A 22181-nucleotide genomic window follows, 5' to 3' on the forward strand; every position below is an offset into this window, starting at 1 on the left:
TCAATAAATTCAATACATTAACTCTATTAACGTGTTAATTTTTTATAGTTAATTAATTAATAGTTAGATATACTTTGTTAATGAATAAAGACAAAGATAGATTAATAAAATTAAGTCAAAGATTGTATATTATGTTTTTTTTTTGTTTATTTATCTTTAATGAAGTGTTGTTGAAGTTTATATTTTATGTTTTTTTCGCGTAAGGTATTTTATTAGTGACATTGGTAATTCATTTATACGATTGGGAATACAATAACTAATCTGTTGTTTATAGTGCTCATTCCTAGTTTTACACTTGATGAGCATAGCATTAGATTTTCCGCGGGTTTGCTTATCATGGGAGTATGTTTTTTGTAAGTCGATGTTACAAAAATTGTTCTATCAATAACATGTACTTGACTTTGTCATGGATTGCGTAACTTTGCAGTGCAACCTAACTTATTGAATTTATGTAGGTACTATTGTTTTCCTGATTCTAAGTTGCAGTTCATGAATTTGATCTAAGTAAGTTTTAAACGTTCTGCCATAGCTGCCCAATCCATGTTCAATTATTCACTCACATAAGGACTTATGTGTCAACAGAATGTGACAGGGGATTTTGTATTTAATTAATGACAATTTGGCGTAGAGTGCTCTAAGTTTCGTACAGATCCACTTAAACCGACTATCAACAACTAACCCCAGATACATTTGAGTATCGACTATGTCTATGCAACTACAATTGCAATTTGTAGTAAATAATTTTAAATGCAGGCATATTTGAGTATGTGCAATAGTCCATGTACTGACCCTTGCACTGTGCCTTGTGTAACGTATTCTTTCATACTGGCGGCATCACCAACCTTCACGTAAAAGGTTCTTTCGGTTATGTAATCATTCCTGTATAAGCCCCCAGATCCCGCAGTCATCTAACTTTTCCAGTAGCATTTCATGTTGAAGGGTGTCAAATATCTTACTGTAGTCAATAAAAGCAACCAATACGTGTTTTTATGCATATCGATGGTTTGATTGAGGTGCATATCGACGTCGTCAATAAAAGTCTACAACAACTGAGTGGTACTTTTTCCTCTTTAAAATCCGTACTGTTTACTGTTACGTATCTGATTAGTTTCATAGAAAGTAAGAATTTGATTGCTAATGAATTTGTCTATTAATTTATCAATTACAGGAAGGATGGTAATCGGTCTATATTTTTCATAGTCGTTTTTAGAACCCTTTTTATGAATTGGACGTACTATGTCAGTTTTGAGTTCCGGAGGATATTTGCCATGTTTTATGCAAGAGTTAATCAATTTTGCAATAGCTTCAGTTATTTTCTCACTGATCCTTTTTAAATCTATGGCCCGTATTCTGTCTATGTCCGGAGCTTCGTTACTGTTGATGCTCTGAATTAGTTTCTCGACTTCTGTATTAGTTACTTTTTGGAAACGTAATGTAACAGTGGCTGATTTTTTGTATTCTTATACATTTAAAAGATTATTATTAGAATGTGGAAATATGCTTTTAATAGTGTCTTTAAAGTGACTCGCGAAATTGTTTGCGAAATCTAAATGACTCCCACAGTTCCATTCAAATGCATTCAAAAAGACTTCATCAATGGAGTGCTTTATTCTACCTGTTATTGACTTTAAAAGTGTTGTTTTTGTTATTAATAATAGTGGATTTAATGTGCTCATTTTTCTGTTTTAATATAAGCTTATTGGTATAATTTCTTGCTCGATTGTATTCCAGTTTAATTGTTTTATTAGTTGTGTATCGTATCCACCTCATAAATAGCTGATCTCTTGATCAAGCTTGACAAGCTTTTTCAGTAAGTATATTCATCAATATCTTAGCAGGTGGTACACCATGTGTACTATAATAAACTTTCCTACTAGAGTTGTTGAAATTCAATGTTGACGGTTATTTATTTTTTTTGTACATTTCAGTAGAGTAGGGTAGTCAATGTTATTAACTTTCCCCCAATCTACCGTGTCTAACTGTTTTTTTAATAAATTTGTGTCAATATGCGTTCTTCGTTTGGGAACAGCCTGTATACGAGGTGGCTCCGAGTAAACCAAAGCAATCGCTCGGTGATCCGCCAGTACTGTACCAAAGGCCGCTGTGAACACATCTTGTGGCCGGGATCGCACAAAAATATGATCGATACAGGATTTGTTCACTGTTTCATTCCGTTTACTTTCGATTCTAGTGTATTGAGTAATTAAGTATTTAAAAAGAATATTCAAATATTTGAATTGTTTTTTGTAGTTTTAATGAAGAGATGTTACACTGCAAGTAGATTCGATGCGTACGTGTGTGATATGATTTTTAAGTAAATTCCCTCGAAATGAGTTTTTATTGCATCACAATTAAGTTCTTTGTGTACTTATATGATAATACCTCCACCTTTTTGTGTTTTTCTTAAATTATAAAACATGTTATAGCCATTTATATTATAGAGGCACCTGAGTGATGCGGATATATTTGCTTATGTTACTATTATGATGTCAACATATTTTCTCGAAGAAAATATATAGTGCTGCTAGTGCATCAAATTTTTTTTATAAGGGATGTAATGTTGATGTGTATGAGTAACAAATTCGTTTTAGTAGGACTTTTTAAATAAAATTATTGATATTTGTGCAATCCAGAATGTCGAACGTGTAATGGTGAATTTTAATTAAACATTTTATAATATAACAATCAAGGTATTACGTTACATAATTGTATTTGACATTAATATTATAGTGCGTATTTACAATAAAATAAAGGATTAAATATTATGTGTGGTATTTTGTATTCAGCTCATCTTTGAAAATACTATGTTTTTGTTGGACTGTATCACATAGCTCTGCAACTATTCGGCCTAATTTTACATTTTTAATATTTTCCTACATATTTCAACGGCTCCTTGAAATATTTAGAAATTGTAGTTGGAAAAACTAATGTATTGTTATGCACGTTCTTTTTGTCTATTGCATCACTCCCAAAATAATATGCTTGCAGAACCAATTTTGAGTTGTAACTTGGATTTGTCGACATAAAATCTGAATTAATTTCGTAACTAATATTTTCAGTCTGCACATATAAACCTTTAGGATTGTAATAGGAATGGTGGGCCCAGACGGCAGCAGAATTAGCATCAGTTGAATTAGAACAACGGTATATATAAATCCAATCCTTTAAATGGAGACTAAAAAAATGTTCTATAGTAACCCTTAAATTGTTAGTCATTCCTTCGTATGGAATACGTGATATTGTTGTTTGATAGCCAAGCATTTCTAGTATATTGTGGTTATCAATCACTAAAGCTGCAAGTCCAAGTGTACCCTTTTTGTCATTGCCGTTAGTTAACAATATGTCTCCTCGTTGTATGTCACTCATGAACTTGTTTTTATTTTTCTTATAATCTTCTGAACTTTTCTCGTTCAATAATGATTCATTTACATCCTGTAAGATTCCGAATGTGTTCATAGTAAGCCATGGCTTGTACTCCATCGGTTTTTTCATCAATTCAACAAATTCTTTGTATGTACTTTGGAATATTGGTACGTGGCCCTTATAGTCAAGGCGAGTGTATTTTTTAGGTTCGAATAACTTCGATTTTACTCCAGTATCATATAATGCGTCGTTTAGTTTATCAGAATTGTTTCCTGAATCTGACGATAAGAGAATATATTATGTTTAATCAGATCATCAAGCGTTGAGACGTCTCTTTTGGAAACTTGTATGAAGCTATCAATCGGGAAGTGCTTTTAAAAAGTGCCTTTTTGCCACAAATCGCTATACATATCCATCTTGGTACAAGTTATATTCGTACATTATATTCAACTAGAATGAATGAATGAATGAATGAATGAAATATTCTTTATTGCACATAAAATTGCAATCAAAAGGCAATATATACAATATACAAATACAATATATAGCTTAAGTATAAAAGAAGTAGTAAGTCAAAGTGCAACAGGCGGCCTTATTGCTATGTAGCAATTTCTTCCAGGCAACCTTAAATAAAAATATATTCATATCCATAGATAGATATACATATACATACAAATAATAATAATATTATTAATACATACATAACAATAAATACACAATAATATTAAACGCTTATATACTTTTAAAGGAAAAAGAAAAATGAAGTATAAATGTAGGAAATAAATGAAAGGATAGTAGAGGACAGGCGAAATTTAGGAGTTGAGGAAGTGATCCTTGACACGTTGTTTGAAGGAATCAAGAGAAGGGGATCGTCGAATCGATTCAGGGAGAGAATTCCACAATCTGATCGCAGAAATGGTAAAAGAGTTGGAATAAAAGTTAGAGGTATGAGAGGACAAGTTAAGTAAGAGAGTATCAGAGGAGTGAAGGGGACGACAGAGTGTAGAAGAGTGGAAAGTAAAGCGATCTTTAAGATAAGAAGGCGTAAAGGGATAGAACAGAATTGAATAGAGAAATGAAAGGATATGAAGATCTCTACGCAACTAGAATACTTTAATCTAAAAAAATATTCACTAAGCCTAGAATTCAATAATGAATTATATAAATATTACAAGACTTTCGTCAAAGCTCGATTAGACTGCTACTATTAAACAAAATCTAGCAACTATCGAATAGAGCATATGTCAAGATCCGGCAAGATTCTTGTTGTTTTGGTATTTCGTAAGGAACAAAGGCATTCTGGTCTAGGAGTACACGTACCGCGGTAAAAAGATTTTAGCAAAAAGTTGCATTTCAGCGCTAGAACAACCACCATTATACATCTTTAATCTGTGGTTAAAAATGATAATTTTTCCTTCAAAATCGAAGTACCGATTGTAACCCCTATACCTAAAGTTCAAACGATATACCTGTTAGCACACCGGCCCTGGGAAATTAACTGATCGAAAGTGTAAACGATTGTCTCATTCGGAAAATTAATAATCTGCAGAACAACGCTCAGCTAGGATTTAACAATGCACATTCGACTACTACTAATTTTGTTTGCTTTTTTATTACGTGTTCGGATGTATGGACGCACATCTACAAGTAGATGAGTCTGACTGCTATGCACTTCAACGAGTAGACGATTCTGTATCAGAATGGAGTGCTATCAATCAATTACCGCTTAATGCACTGAAATGTAAGGTACATTACTTTCATAATATCTAATAATGCACCACATGACCGAGGTATTTCAATCCAGTATTTAGGTCTCACTTTAGATACCAGATGGGGGATGCGTGATCACATAATGAACAAGTGCAAAAGTACGAACAGGATACTCGATTTATAATAAGAATAGAGCCTCAACTTGGTGACGACAGAGTTCGAACATAGCGCGATTGCATGGGATCCTCGTGAAAAAAGTATAGATTATACCAATTGAGCGCGTCCAACGCAAATTCGCTAGGTACCTGTGTGAGTGGCGTTATTATTACCTGTGTATTCCATTTCTGCATCCATGCTTATTTCATCCTTGAATGATAGATCGTCAGACTCTGGAACCAAGACGGGTATTAAAGACACTGCTCATTATTGTCCATTTTTACGTCAAAAAGTGGAACTTCTCTCTTAAAAAAACTTGCTCTAGTTAATTTTGTGCCTGATCAGTATACAAGCGTGCGCTGTCGCAGCACGCGGCGCGCTTGTAACTTATTTGCCCTAGCATTTTGAGCACGTCTGTATCACCAGAATCATCGTATTGCTCAACGAGTTTCTGGTTCAGAATCGGGAGGCCTATGCTGAGGTGTGTTTGCCGATAAGTGGGGTGTCAAGGTTGAGAGGCTCGCCCAGCATCGAACCTGCGCCGAGGCTACCAGGCCAGAACTCATGGCAGTGATCACATCAGCCAAAACTGGCTACATGCGGAGCCCGGATGCCGACATGGTTCAGGTGGATGACATGGTCCTATGTCAGCGCCTCGTGCAAGGAGCGGAGGAGTGCAGCGAGGAGGACGTCGGTCCACATCTTCGAGGTAAACCTGTCTACAGTGGCGGGTCCCTGAAACTGTGGTGTCAGGACACAACCACTTTCCAGTGGCTAGAGGATGCCATTAGCACCATCAGGCTGCCATCCGGGGAGCCCCTCTCATTGAAAAATGGGGTGGAGGCTCCTCGGAGGGTGGTCTGCGGTCCACTCATCCCTGGTCATTAGGGGGATGCGCGTCGAATCGGCCGCATCCTCAAGTGGCAAAACCCGTGGACGGAAGCACACCGCTGGGTTGTTCACAAGCTGCAGCAGCATAGTAAGCACTCCTTCGTAGTGGTGAGCCTCCCAGAAGAACTCGTCCCCGCTGTCCTTGGGCATGGCCGGCAGTCTAACCTTCCAGTTGGGCACCTCAGTTTCAGATCCAAGAGGCACCTGTACACCGATGTGCCACCTGAGAAGAATGGCACAACAGCGACGCGGATGGACGTCTCCCCGGAGCCCTCCACCTCCTCCGATATCCCCGGAAAAGGTAAAGGACTCTCCTTGACCCCCGTCTCTGCGGACGCCGCTGTCAAACTGGTGGCAACCAGTAGTGATGACGAGTGCGTGTTGGGGATGGGAGACATCCGACTAAGCGAGGACGTGGACGAGGAGCTGTTATCTCCTGATGGCGGTTTCCCACTCGCTCAGTAAACTTCACATCGTCCAGAGCAACCTCCACCACAGTCAGGCCGCAACGGTTGAGCTCCGAAAGTGGTTGGAGGCTAACAACACAGCCATGGCGCTAATCCAGGAACCGTGGATTAGTGCCCGTGGCCAAATAAATGGACTCTCATAGCCGCTCACGCGATGCGCTCCTCCTACCGCAAAATGGCGGCTATTTGGTTTAGAAAATTATTACTCTGCATTGCTAAATAAATTCCCTCCTTACTACCAACAAAAACATCTTAAATAAAATGCAGTAATACACCGCAAATCCTGCACTTAAAAAACACTAATGACATTTTTGTTGTACTTGGATAAATGTGATAATATTCCGTTTGAGTGGTTCTAACGTTTACCATGAAATTACTCCTTAAAGTATAGTTTATAAACATTTATATTCAGGGTAAACTTAAAAAACGCTACTTACGGTATGTTTTCAATAAATAAACACCGAAATTACCAGCCCAAACACTAACACACACGATGGTCGTGACGTATTTTTGAAGTTGTTTATTTTTTTAAATGACAGACCCAAGCATTAAAAACTTTATGGTTTGCTAGAGTAGTTACCGAAATAGCAATTAATATTAGTTCTTTTACCTTTTATAATTTCGATATACGATAAGTCGGTATAAAATCATCACCGGCACCTCTAGGTGTGGTATGCGTCTACGGCTGCATGTATCGCGTGAGCGGATATCTGAGAGGTAAGCTACTATCGACTACCATCTCAGATAAACCTAGAACTTGCAATTATTACTCTAATAACTTACATGTACAGCCACTAACTAAATTCTGTTCCAGAGACCTGTGTGCCGTAAAGCTTTTAGCTGACGCGGCCACGGGCCTGCCTGAAGTTGATACTGATGTGCCACCACCGCAGGAAACTACTGCGAGCAGAATGGCCAGAACATCGTCATGGTTACTGACTCCAATGCCCAACATCCGTTTTGGGGCATGGAACTCGCAAATGATAGAGGTAAGAACCTAACAGAATACTTATTCACAACTAACCTTCAAATCCTTAATAAAGGTATAGCACCAACTTTTATAAATAAAAGATGTAGAACTATTATAGACCTAACTCTAGCGTCAGAAGGAGCAGTGGACCTTATCCACAACTGGCACGTGTCCGAAGAAGCATCTTTCTCGGACCACAGATGGATAAGATTCAGCTTAGAAACAGCTATTAAAGAACAACAACCGAAACAGAATCCCAGAAAAACCGATCGTAAACTTTGCCCACCTGGGAGAACCAGCGGAGAACACCGGGAAGACTGCTGGACACAGCACAGATAGAAACACAGATTAAAGAACTAACATCAAACATATTGAACAGCTATAACTCCGCATGCCCACTGAGTGACTCAGCCCCGCGACAAGGCCAACACTGGTGGGGGCCTGAGCTTGAGAGGCTACGAAGAAGGGTAAGGAGACGCTTCAATAGAGCAATCAATGAACACATGCGCGGATGAGGACTGGGAAAACTACAAGACGGCCAAATCCAAACTAAAAAAGCGCATAGGAGCACCGCGTCATGGCGAGACTACTGCGGGAACATCACGTCTTGTGCACAAGCAAACAGAATAAGAAAAATCCTAGGCAACTCGTGGCACCCGCGACACAGGGTTTCCCTAGTGCGGGGCTATGTTGAGTGTGTGCGTTATTATATTTAAAAAAAAAAAAAACATTACAATTTAAATTCAACGTTAAATTCAACTCAAATTCAACTGAGCTAGGTTCAACATGCAAAATAGACAACACATACACAACTTCCCCTGCGGAAACGGAAAGATCCCTACTGGAAGTACATTTCCCAGGATCTAGGGTCGTCCAAGACTACAGGTGCGAAGAAATGAACTACATCACATCGATCCATAACTGGCGATACGCTAACCAAGTAGTAACATACGAAAAGACAAAATGGGCAGTAAACATCTTTGAACCGTACAAAGCTCCGGGCCAAGATGGAGTATTCCTTGCACTCCTACAATAGGGCGGGGACACACTGGTCCAGCACCTGGTCAACATCTTTCATTCATCTTTCATTCTTTCTTTCAGCTATGTGCCCCATAGCTGGCGAGAGGTAAAAGTCATATTTATACCGAAACCAGGAAAACCCCACTACACTGACGCGAAGTCCTTCAGACCAATCAACCTCACATCGTTCTTCTTGAAGACATTAGAAAGGTTATGTGACAGAGAACTGAGGGATGGAGCGCTTAAGATCATACCATTACACGGAAACCAACATGCATACAGCCAAGGCAAATCCACTGAATCGGCCCTACATGCCGTTGTGGGCATGATAGAAGTGACCCTCAAACACAAAGCAATCTGCCTAGGCACCTGTATAGATATTGAAGGAGCCTTCGATAAAACCAACTTCTCCAGCATACAATCAGCACTGAGAAGACACAAAGTAGGTGAAATGCTAATTAGCTGGATTAGCAACATGCTGAAACAAAGAACAATAAAAACAATAGCAAATGAGACCCCATGAGCCATAGTAGTGTAGTCTATGCGTAGAAGTATTGGCTGAATTAATATAGATTTGTATTTAGAATGTATTTCAAAAAATAGGATAGAGAAAAGAACATCTTGGCAGATCTAGAAGTAGCCTCCATAAGTGAACATGTAAAAAAATACAATAAATATCTAGTTACGAAGATTATCCCAGTTTATATTTATAAAGTACCTCTCGCTACGCAACCTGAGCTACCCTCTGGGCTACAAATGGTGGAGGCAAGCCTACAAAATGGAAAAATTCCAATGAAGAAAACTCCGTTGTGAAAAAATTTTATATGTTTTTACGAAAAACCTCCAGGAAAGCGTACATAAGGTCGTAGTTTATATTTTTATATTTAATATTGTTTTATAATTGATACCAGTGAAAAGTGCAAGAAGAGAATATGTATTGTATACCGGCACAAAGATTTCATGGATTCAACGACGTAGACGAGTTTTTGAATCAATTTAAGGCCATCAGCGTATTAAATAATTGGTCTGATGTGCATAAGAGATACGCAAACAGCATTGTATTTGGAGGGGCCAGCACTACAATGGTACAAAACGTATTTTTCTTCATACGCGACGTATGATGTAGTTACATCATACGTCGTGTATTACATATGTGCAGTTGCACAGAAGCTAAAAGAGGAATTTTCCTCACAGATAGTTACGCCCGAGAGTTTTATTATAGGCGACAGGGGCCTAACGAATCGCTGGCAAGTTATTTTTATAGTTTAGATAAGTTAGCGACGAAAGCGAATATTCAAGATGTTCAGTTTATTAGACATTTCTTGAAATCTTTGATACCCAATTTTCAATGGATGCTGGCTAGTAATTTGTATTTGTCGAAAGAGGAGTTGAGAAAAACAATTATGCAAGTAGAATATAATATTTAATCACGGTTACGATGTGGGTCGACAAAATATTGAATTAACAGTATATTTTCGTAAGGAACACTCTCACTGTTGGCAAACACAGGATGACTCTGCACCGATAGTTAGACCCGAGTCTAAACAGTCCGAATATCAAGTGCCACCAGCACCACTTGTGCAGCAGGATACGCCACGTCAAGTGTATTCACGGGCACATGGTAGAGGATCTCCGTCGAGATCTCCTAAACCTGAATGTCAGCAAAGCGCAGTTGAACATTTAGGAAATTTGTATACAATTGATAGTATTAGTGTAGATATTTATTTAATAATAATTGAATTTAATAATAGTAACGCACACACTCAACATAGCCCCGCATTAGGGAAACCCTGTGTCGCGGGTGCCATGGACACACACATAGACAACCACAAATTACATCCAAACTCACGAGAGAAACAAATGTAGGCCATACAAATATTTGTCCCGGCCCGAGAATCGAACCTGGGACCTATGCGTGGCGGTCCGGCATGGTAACCGTTAGGCCACGGAGGCAGTTGATGATAGGGCACCTTTTATATCTGTTTTTATTAATGATGTAAGTTGCGAGGCGTTGGTGGATACTAGTGCTTCGGTTTCAATAATCTCTCGTTATTTTGCAGAAAGGTTACATTTGCAGATTGATGATACTCCAAGTTTTCCATTGTGTACAGTGGGCGGAACGCCAATAAAAGTGCAGTCGTCCACCAACGTGTCGTTGACAATTAATAGAAAAGAATGTCCATCAAGGTTGCTGGTTGAGCAAGGTGATAAGGAATATCTTATCTTGGGCCAGGATATTTTGAAGAAATATAATTTCAAGTTGTCGAAATTGAAGATTGACAACAAAATTTCTTCTAAGTCCATGACAGATATTGGGTCAAAGAAAGAAAAGTCTTCTTTCAAACCGGTATCAAAAAGTTTTAATAACTTCTCGGTAAATAATTAAATTTTTATTGAATTGATATTCAATTATTTTTTGTGAAATTACTCCACTAGTTTGTTATAATTATTAATACAAAGATCGAATACTCAGAAAAAACACTCAGAAAAAATTCCTTCGATCCGGTCGGATTCGAACCGACGTCTTCTTGCATGCCGTGCCAGACGCTATACCAACTAAGCCACGGAACGAACCAACGGACCTCACGAATTTTTCTATGTGCTTGCGTCGTATCTTTGTACTTGGTCTTTCAACGACTTTTTAGTCGTAGCGCCATCTATGAGAAATCTATGACAGATTTATCACCCAGTTAGTACCTTTACAGCTACCAGTCCTGGCGAGAGATGTCGCTATTCACTGTATTAATTAAATTTTTATTGAATTGATATTCAATTATTTTTTGTGAAATTACTCCACTAGTTTGTTATAATTATTAATACAAAGATCGAACACTCAGAAAAAACACTCAGAAAAAATTCCTTCGATCCGGTCGGATTCGAACCGACGCGACGTCTTCTTGCATAGCGTGCCAGACGCTATACCAACTAAGCCACGGAACGAACCAACGGACCTCACGAATTTTTTTATGTGCTTGCGTCGTATCTTTGTACTTGGTCTTTCAACGACTTTATAAATGTAATTTATTGTAATATTATCTTATTTTATTTTAATTTAACATTTGAATAGCATAGTAACCTTTCTTACCATACCATTTTCATACCAACTTCTTTACAAACAAACTATGGATAATTGTTTTTGGTCCGAAATAAGGTAGTATTATTATTATAATTATCATTATCACTGTCACTATCACTGTCACTGGCACTAGCACTGTTACTGTCACTGTCACTGTCACTGTCACTGTCACTATCACTATCATTATTAATATTATTATTATATATTTGTCTCCTTTCTTACTTTTATTTAGTCTTATACACTATTTTGTACTTTGTGTATTATATTTAAATTTGATTTTATCATTAAGTTTAATTTTAAGTCTTGTTGTACGCTTTGGCTTATCTGTAAGTCCACGAGAATGTTTCCTTCATAAATAAGTACATTATAATTTACAAACGAAAACACCCAATTGAACAATTAAGACTGGTTTATGTAGTCATCATTATACAGTAAACAGGGTCGATTTCCGACAGGGACATTAGATGATGATGACATAAAACATGTGGCTTTTACTACAAAACTGTGTGTGAGTTGTAGTGCCTAGATAACGTAAAATTACAAATTACATGAGTGAATCCTTTGAGTTATTTAATAAAAAACTAGTATTTGATTGTATGGGATCTTCATGAAAAAGAATTAGGTTACAAATTGAACGCGGCCAACGCAAAGTCGCTAGGTACCTGTATGATTGGCGCTATCGTTGCTATCCGTTTCTGTATCATTCTTTATATGTTCCTGGAATGTTTGATCTGGAGACTCTGAAATTAAGACGAGTGTTAAAGTCACTGCCCATTATTGCTTACTTTTACACCATAAAGTGGAACTTTCTTAGTAGAAAAACTTGGTCCATTTGTGCCGGATTAGTATGCAAGCGTGGCAGGCCCTTGCACGCGACGCATACTCAAGTTATTTACCCTGGCATTTGGAACACACTCCCGTACCCAGCACGCCTGCAACAGCAAACCAGAACCATCGTATTTCTTACTTTTATATAGTTTTTAAGTACTATTTTTTAGGCTTGAGTCGTTCATGAACTATTAGGAATGTATTCCTGACACTAAACTACATGAACTAGTTCCTCTTGCATGGTCTTCATAGTTAGTTAGTCTTTTTAGTTGTATGAAATAGGAAAACTATCTGAGTTGCGAAGTCAAAGTCGCGAGGTGATCTTGATAGTTCATCTGTCTCTTATTCAGTGGGCACGGTGTGAGCAGGATTATTAGCGAGCTTTCACTGCTTGTAGCTCATGGTCGAGTGAAATGCACGACTGAACGTTGCCAGCTCGTTTTAATTGTGCAAACTTTTAAGAGAGTAAATTTCCATACTTTTTAACTAAATTTCATATCATATCAAATTTCAAAAATTCATATTTTTTGTAGATATATCTTTTATCTGTATGTATAATATCAACCTACGTGCATATGAAATCGTTGAAAATATTGATTTTTAAATACATCATTCTAACTAAAATATACGTTATTCAATTAAAGTTTTGTAAAAAATAAAGAATATTTTGTTACAATGACAGTCTTAAACCTGTAAAGTATGAAGGAAAATCAAATAGTACCGATTCCACGCAAAATTGTATTTTTAAACATTTAGTACAGGGTACTATTGACCTCATAATACTAGTCCCTAGAAGTTCATGTGAATAAAAGAACTATTTTGGAGCGTTCGTTTAATGTCCGAGCAAGGTCAAAACGAACTAACGAACTAATCGGACTAGATAGATAGATAGATAGATAGATATACACTTTATTGCTCACATACAATAACAAAAACAGTACATAGACAACTTAAAACTAATGTGGGCAAAGGCGGTCTTATCGCTAAGAGCGATATACGGACTAGAAGACTGATCTAGGTCAGTTGATCGATTGTATTAAATAGGATCGCTCCAATCAGGCACATGCCATTGTAAAATTTGTACTAAATTGTACTTCATCATTAAATTAAATTTTAAGTCATCCTGGACGCATTTGGCTTACGCTGTAAGTCCATGAGGATGTTTCTTTTATCTATAAATAAATAAATTTATAAGCCAAAACAACAAATTCATAAATTAAGACTAGATATCATTACATAGTAAACAGGGTCGATCGTATAATATAATACATAATATAAAATATGTGGCTTTCACTATAAAACTGTGTGAGTTGTAGTGCCTACGTAGCGTAAAATTAAAAGTGTAGGTCACTAAATTGATATTTGAGTATAGGTTAGGTTACTAATTTGATATTTGTGTATAAATAATATTTTGAGTACTAAGCATTCACTAAGATTATTAATTGAGCGCGTCCAATGTAAATTCGCTAGGTACCTGTATAAGTGGCGTTATCGTTGCCATCCGTTTCTGCATCAATTTTTGTTTCCTTCTCAACTGGTCGGTCTTGAGACTCTGGAACTAAGACGAGTATTAAAGACACCGCTCATCATTGTGTATTTTTACGTCATAGAGTGGAATTTCCGTCATAAAAAAACTTGAACCCCAGCACGCCTGCAATACACTCACCACGCCTGCAACTCACCCCACCACAACCATTGCGACTGCCCCAGAGCAAATCCTAGTAAGTGCGTTAGACAAAATTTTACACGAGAACCCAAAACACAAATCAAGTTTGCCTTTGATAACCCTACCTAAACCCTCACTATTACCTCTGCTGTTATGAGCCGGTATACAGGCCTGTTGAAGTATTATGTTATTTCGATCCTTCTACGACAGAAGGTTTTATTAAAAAAATATGACTTTTTTTACTCCTTAAAAATAAACAGTCAAGGTAATGTAAATTAGAGTTGTTAAGTATTAAAAATTATTTATGGACATCTTTAATTGTAACCTAATGTTTATTGGAGAAAATTTATCCTTACCATTGATCCTATGGATTAGTACAGGGTCAAGAGCACGTCAAGCTTCACACTTAAGACTTAAATCCAACTCTATGCCGCTTACGATAAGCACGGTCCAAAGTACGAAGTGTCAATCATGATGTGATCTTGACTGTACAATAAAATAGTGTGTCTTTATTTTGGAATTTTAATTGATTCGATTCCCGGCTCAGGCTAACTTTTCAAATAATCTGCGAATACAGTTATCCATGTTAAGAAAAATATAAGAAAGTTTCCTATAAATAAAATTAGCTATCTTAGGCATTTATAAAGGAGTTGTCCAGTTTTTTTAGAGTTTCCACCCTGTATATATTTATTGTTTTGTAAAACATCTTGAGATCCGTCGCCGCATCACATCTCCCGCGCACCATTTGTCAATTCAAATACGTAGTAAGTCGCTTTAACAACTTTAAAATCTATCAAGTCTCAAATACTAACAATGTTTTGAGTTGGTTAAAGTAACTTATTTTTCACTGATCACAAAGCAGACTAGTATGCTACACTAGGTTTTAAGGTTTCTAAATCTCTGGTAAATTGTAGGATTTTGAAGAAGCTGTTGCTGCTATTTGGTGACATATTACTATAGAGTATTATTCCGTTAAAAAAATTATATTTAAAAAAATTATATCTTACTAGGTTTTGTTCTGAGGCAGCCGATGAGTATTGTCAACGAGTTTCTGATCCTGGAGGTTTTGTAAATTTAAGATATTTTAAGATAAATATAAGACTGTAGGCAGTTTTGTAAAGTGATCTGTATTTGTCTCCTTTCTTATTTTTGTTTACTTTTTAAGTACTATTTTGTAGGCTTGAGTCGTTCATGAACTTAGAACTTATTATGAATGTATTCCTGACACTAACCGACATGAACTAGTTCGTCTTGCTAGGTCTTAATAGTTTTTTTTTAGTTGTACGAAACAGGAGAAATGCCTGGGTTGCGGCGTCAAAGACGCGAGGTGGTCTTGATAGTTCATCTGTCTCTTATTCAGTGGGCACGGTGTGAGCAGAACAATTAGCGAGCTTTCACTGCTTGTAGCATATGGTTGAGTGAAATGCACGACTGAACGTTGCGGGCTAGTTTTAATTATGCAAGCATTTAAAAAAGTAAATATTCATATTTTTTGTGGGTATGTATTTTATCTGTAGGTATAATATCAACCTACGTGCATATGAAATCGTTGAAAATATTGATTTTTAAATACATCATCCTAACTAAAATAACGTTATTCAATTAAAGTTTTGTAAAAAAAAAGAATATTTAGTTATAATGACCGTCTTAAACCTGTAAAGTATGAAGGAAAATTACCGATTTCAATAGTACTGATTTCAAAATTGTATTTTTAATTATTTAGTACAGTGTACTATTGACCTCATAATACTAGAAGTCCCTAGAAGTTCATGTGAATAATATAACTATTTTGGAGCTTTCGTTCAATGTCCGAGCAAGGTCAAAACGAACTAACGAACTAATCGAACTAGAATACTGATCTAGTTCAGTTGATCGATTGAATTAAATAGGATCGCTCCAATCAGGCACATGCCATTGTAAAATTTGTACTAAATTTTACTTCATCATTAAATTAAATTTTAAGTCATCCTGGACGCATTTGGCTTACGTTGTAAGTCCGTGAGGATGTTTCTTTTATCTATAAATAAATAAATTTATAAGCCAAAACACCAAATTCAACAATTAAGACTAGATATCATTATATAGTAAACAGGGTCGATCGTATATGATGAATAAATTATGTAATACATAATATATAATATAGTGGCTTTTACTATAAAACTGTGTGAGTTGTAGTGCCTACGTAGCGTAAATTTAAAAGTATAGGTTACCAAATTGATATTTGTGAATAGTTAATGTTTTGAGTATAGGTTACTGAGAGTCCTATTCCAGAACTCTATTCAATGCTCAAGTCAGGATTTGAGCAGACTTGAGTATGATTTCAAGCACTGGAAATACGACCCTAATGGCAAGGACTTGAGTATGATTTTCAGTGCTCACTGCAATACTCAAGTCCTGACTTGAGTATTGAGTAGAGTTCTGGAATACGACCCTGAGATTACTAATTGAGCGCGTCCAACGTAAATTCGCTAGGTACCTGAATAAGTGGCGTTATCGTTGCCATCCGTTTCTGCATCAATTTTTATTTCTTTCTCAACTGGTCGGTCTTGAGGCTCTGGAACTAAGAAGGGTATTAAAGACACCGCTCATCATTTATTTTTTTTACGTCAAAGAGTCCAATGGAAAACGCCTGCAATGCACACCACGCCTGTAACGCACCCACCACCAGAACCAATCGCGATTGCCCCAGAGCAAATCCTAGTAAGTGCGTTAGACAAAATTTTACAGGAATACCCGAATACACAAATCAAGTTTGCCTTTGACAGCCCTACCTAAACCCTCAGTATTACTCTGCTATTATGAGCCGGTATACAAGCCTGATATAATCTCAGTACAGAGTACTAAAAAAACCGACCTCAAAAGTACATCGAATTGCATCTATTTGCTAAGTTTCATTGAAATATCCCCTAGTTCGCCACTATACAGGACTTGATACTGGAGATAATAAAAATAGGTTCTCACTACGACACTACTCAAAGTATATCGAGGGAAAAACACCTTGAATTGGAGAAATAGCAAAATCAACTAAATAATTGCTAAAAGTAATTGCTCCTAAATTAAAGTTAGGCGCTATTTATAAAAATGAATCTTCATGCGTGAACAGCCACCCTTTGAGGTGGATGATTTTTTTCAAAATAAAATGGGACCACTATGGAAGTACCCCCTTTCCAACAAAAAAAGAATCATGAAAATCGGTTCACAAATACCGAAGTTATCGCGTAACATACATACAAAAAAAAAAAGAACATGCAGTCGAATTGAGAACCTCCTCCTTTATTGAAGTCGGTTAAAAATATTATGTTATTTCGATCCTTCTCCGACGGAAGGTTTTATTTAAAAAAATATGACGTATTTTTTTACTTCTTAAAAATAAACAGTCAAGGTAATGTAAATTAGAGTTCTTAAGTATTAAAAATTATTTATGGACATCTTTAATTGTAACCCAATGTTTATTGCAGAAATTTTATCCTCATCATTGATCCTATGGATTAGTACGGGGTCAAGAGCACGCCAAGCTTGACGTTGACGTTGATCACAAAGTTGACTACATATGCTATACTAGGTTTTAAGGTTTCTAAATCTCTGGTAAATTGTAGGATTTTGAAGAAGCTGTTGCTGCAATTTGGTGAGATATTCCTATGGAGTATTATACCGTTAAAAAAATATATTTAAAAAAATTATACCTTACTAGGTTTTGCTCTGAAGCAGCCGATGAGTATTAGTCAACGAGTTTCTGGTTCAGATCCTGGAGGTTTTGTAAATGTAAGATATTTTAAGATAAATGTTAGATTGTAGACAGTTTTGTGAAGCGGTCTGTATTTGTCTCCTTTCTTATTTTTTAAGTACTATTTTGCACCGAGTGTGTAATATTTTCATTTTACTTTATCTTAAATTTAATTTTCAGTCCGGTGTTATTTTATTTATATTTTTTGTAAAATGTAAGTGCGCATTTGCTCTCCATCTCACCTGATGGAAAGTAATGGAGCTTGCAGGCTTTGGCTTACGCTGTAAGTCTACGAGAATGTTTCCTTCATAAATTACATTAATATTATAATTTATAAATCAAAAGAACAAATTAAACAACTAAGTCATCATTATGTAAACAGGGTCGACCTTACATGATTAATTTTGTAATATGTAATATAAAACATCACGTAAAACTACATGAGTGACTTCTTTAAGCTATTTCATTAAAAAGATGTATTTCATTGTTCGGGATCCTCGTGAAAAAAGCATAGGTTACCAATTGAGCGCATCCAACGGAAATTCGCTACCTGTATAAGAGGCGTTATTGGTGCTATTCGTTTCTGTATCCATTTTTAATTGTTTCCGGAATGGTCGGTCTGGGGACTCTGGAAATAAGACGGGTATTAAAGATACCTGCTCATTATTGTTTACTATTACGCCATAAAATGGAACTTCCCTTTTACAAAACCTTGATCTATTTTTGCCAGATCAGATCAGCGGAATTGATGTAAATTTAAGATACTCTAAGATAAGTGTTAGATTGTAGTCAATTTTATAAACTGACCTGTATTTGTCTCTTTCTTTCTTTTGTTTAGTTTTTAAGTACTATTTTGTATCTTGTATGATATATTTAAGTTTTACTTTATCTGTAAATTTAATTTTAAGTCTTGTTGGATGCATAGGTTTACGCTGAATAAATAGATTAATTTATCAATCAAAATAATGACTAAGACTGGATATGTAGACGTCATTATAATAGCAAATAGGGTAAATCTTACTTGGTTAATTATGTAATACGTAACATAAAACATGGTTTTCTTATAAAACTATGTGAGTTATAGCGCCTACATTGAATGTGAATCATTTAAGCTGACCACAGATTTCAACTAGGAATTTTCTTATTTTTAGTAAGTACCTATCCAATGTAACGCAATTCTTAATTACTATTTTGAATGTAAATGAGTTCACCACAATTTTAATTTAGATCTTAGATATAAAATAAAACTGTATGTGTTATTAAATTTTAATTAAATTGAGGCTATCAGCGGTATAGTGGTGTAACCCACATTAAATTTATTTTGTACAACATTATTTTAAAATTAAAATATTTAATAATAAAAATTTTCTTTATACATGAAAATAACATCCGAATATAAAATAATTGTGGATTTTAGTATGATTTAAACTAATATTGTAGAAAACAATTAATGTCTGTCCTCCTGACCTCTAAGACCTCCTGTTCTAATAAACCCTCGTTCTACATCATTTATCAATTTATTTCTTTCATTTGCAATATTATATTCGCTTATTGTTTTTTCCATGAATCGTTTTTGTTTGTCCTTTGATATTTCTAAGTTGTTTGTAAACCCATTCTCGTATTTCATCGGCGCGTCATTCCAAGAAACATATTCTTTGTAAACATCTTCGAGTGTTTGTTCATCTCGAAGAAAAGATTCGTAAGGATATTTTTTGGAATTAACAACAACTCTTTCTTGATGATGTTTGTACCCAATCTCGTTAATTGTTATTTCTTTTTCTTCTGGAATTAAGTTTTAATATTTATTATTGATATTGTATAAATTACACCAACAATTCAGTCGGTCACCTTCCGAAAGCAAACTGTGGATGAAAAAGAGTAAATATAATTTGCTTATTTGCGAGCCCATGTGATGGTTAAATCGATTTATTCCCGTCGGATCCCCAAAACTGATCCACTTCCAATTTAAAATTGCAAGTAATCCCCTCTATATTTTGCAACTGCAAATTTATTAATTATTTGGTGGATCCCCTCATCGTATTTGTAAGATAAATAAAGTCAAGAGAAAAAGAAGATTTGAAATCAAATATTCATTTACTGAGGAATGATCAAATGTTACAATTATCACAGACAATTAATTTTTTTTTGTGACAAGTCATTGATATTGGCATATTGCAAATCATTACTAACATAAATCAGTGTAATGTTATAATTATCACATATAATGATATACATTTTCTTGATGAGATAAACACATTTTGTACCACAGTACCTACCAAAAATAAACTTAGAAATACCAGGGTCCAGGTGGGAATAAAATATTAATATTTATTCTTGATCCACTGCATTGGGGATGGGAAAAGAAAATAATTTAAAATAAAACGGAAGGGGATCGGTTTTTAAGGGATCAGGTGGGAATGAAAAATAGCTGCTCTTGTGTTGAGTATTTTTTCATACACATTTTTTTTATTTATTCGATAATAGTTTTACACAGTTAGTACCGCGAGTGACAGGAGCGTACAACATTGCGCGCGGGAAAGCCTGAATGCGCAATCGTGCGCGATTACCTTTTTGAAATGTTTTAAGCTGCCGTTCTTTCGCGCGCGATTGCTCGTGTTCATTTTTGTTACAACGGAAAAAGCGCCCGTGTAAAGGCTATAGCGCAGGATAGACCACGCGAAACTGGCTCGTGTTGGAGTGCGCAATAGCGCTTTTCCTCCCAAAGTCTTTACACGCGCGCTCAATCGCGCACGATTTCTGTATCACGCGCGATAGAGTGCCTTTGTAAAGCCCGCTAATGCTTCAGGTGGTGACCGTATTCAGGTAGTAACCAGCAAATGTCAGAAATTTAGATTCAATGTGACTGAATACATCTTGTGTGCTTAAGGATTATGTCAAGTATAGAGCCCCGTAGAATACTGTCTGTCTTAGTGCCTTCGTGCGGGTTGAATTAGATGTGAATGATGTAAAGGCCCCCAAATACAGACGACTCCTCCTTTTGATCGATCGTCACCATAATTGTACCAATCCATCAATACTGGTGTTCAAGTTAATCGTTAACGACATAAACTTACGCTATCGATTCGTTGGTACGATCAGTCTGAAACGACGAATCATGAAGACGATTCGTGAGGCCTTTCAAGTGAACAGAGGTAGCGCTAACGAAGAATCGAGCATAACGTGATATTGGCGGGATAAAAATGTGGTCATTATTAAATATTGAATATAAATATATTAATTATGTTGGTGAGATAAAACACGCCGTTTCTCTGCAAAACAGTGACTATAGTTACACTACCTGCGTACACATGAACATGATGTCAGTGAATATTAAAATATAATTTGTATTATTAAGGAAACCAACTAGTATTTATTAATATAGAAAACTTTTTCGAAGCGCATACAGTGAACCACACCTTTAAACATGTTTTTCTTAAGACATTAATTTTACTCATTGTCATGTCCAAAATTGCTGTTTAAAAAAAGACACTATGTATAAGGCTTGATGTGTGTGATGAGTTTGTATTAGTAGTAATTTGCAATTATAAAACTAAATTACAGGCTGTAACTTACAACCGTACTCTTATAGATACACTTTATTTAGTAATATATTAGAAAACTACAGAAGACAGTACACTTATTCATTATATACATGGACACCATAGCTAATTAGGGAATAAAACCATAACTTACGAACACTGTTGACGTTATTTTGACAAACCACCAATACAACGTAATATAACAACACTTGAATCAATTTAGTATCCATTATGTAACTTCAAGCAAGTGAACCTGCAAATGGCGTTTTTTAAATGATGTTATAGATGAATAGTCTTTCACAGAAATTTAATAAAAATCAATACAAATGCTTACATGTACAACAAAAATGAATATATTACCTAAGTAGGTATAAGTAGTTGACCTTTCCACAATGCAACAATTTTTTGATAATAATTTGTAATTTCGTCCAAGCCTTTAATACCAACATCTAACTACGAGTACAATAAAAATATATACATCTTTTTTAACGTAAATAATTTTATTACTATAAAATGACTTATTTTCTCAAAAAAGTTTCATTCGTACTGAATTACTTGATTTACGAAGTTAGTTTCTTACGAAGCTATTTTAATTTCCATTATATATATATTATTAAAATTTTAGAAAATCTGTTAAAAATAGAAGTTTTAGCACATCTGCACTCACATTGGCAATGACATTTCTTTGTTTACGTTTTGGATAATTATTATAGATAATAGTATGAAATGGACAGAAAAAATCTCGTTACAGTTTTGTAATAAACTAAAAGA

General features: G+C 35.7%; 1 protein-coding gene across 2 annotated transcripts; it reads right to left on the reverse strand.

Moving 5' to 3' along the window:
• Positions 1-1963: 1963 nt before the first annotated feature.
• LOC113235215 lies at positions 1964-21649 on the reverse strand. 2 transcript variants are annotated; one of them, XM_026470840.1, is made up of 8 exons: positions 21565-21649; positions 19339-19653; positions 18422-18499; positions 16624-16707; positions 13956-14039; positions 12316-12393; positions 5403-5462; positions 1964-3641 (listed from the first exon to the last, which is right to left on the reverse strand). In XM_026470840.1, the coding sequence occupies exons 1-8, from the start codon at positions 21638-21640 to the stop codon at positions 2863-2865; spliced, it is 1554 nt and encodes a 517-aa protein (XP_026326625.1). In that variant the 5' UTR covers positions 21641-21649; the 3' UTR covers positions 1964-2862. The 2 variants fall into 2 exon arrangements, with proteins under 2 accessions (XP_026326625.1, XP_026326627.1); XM_026470842.1 differs by lacking the exon at positions 16624-16707.
• Positions 21650-22181: the final 532 nt, after the last annotated feature.

Source organism: Hyposmocoma kahamanoa, unplaced genomic scaffold (assembly GCF_003589595.1).
Source record: "Hyposmocoma kahamanoa isolate Upper Pololo Valley unplaced genomic scaffold, ASM358959v1 87, whole genome shotgun sequence".
In the NCBI taxonomy this organism is placed as follows: domain Eukaryota; kingdom Metazoa; phylum Arthropoda; class Insecta; order Lepidoptera; family Cosmopterigidae; genus Hyposmocoma; species Hyposmocoma kahamanoa.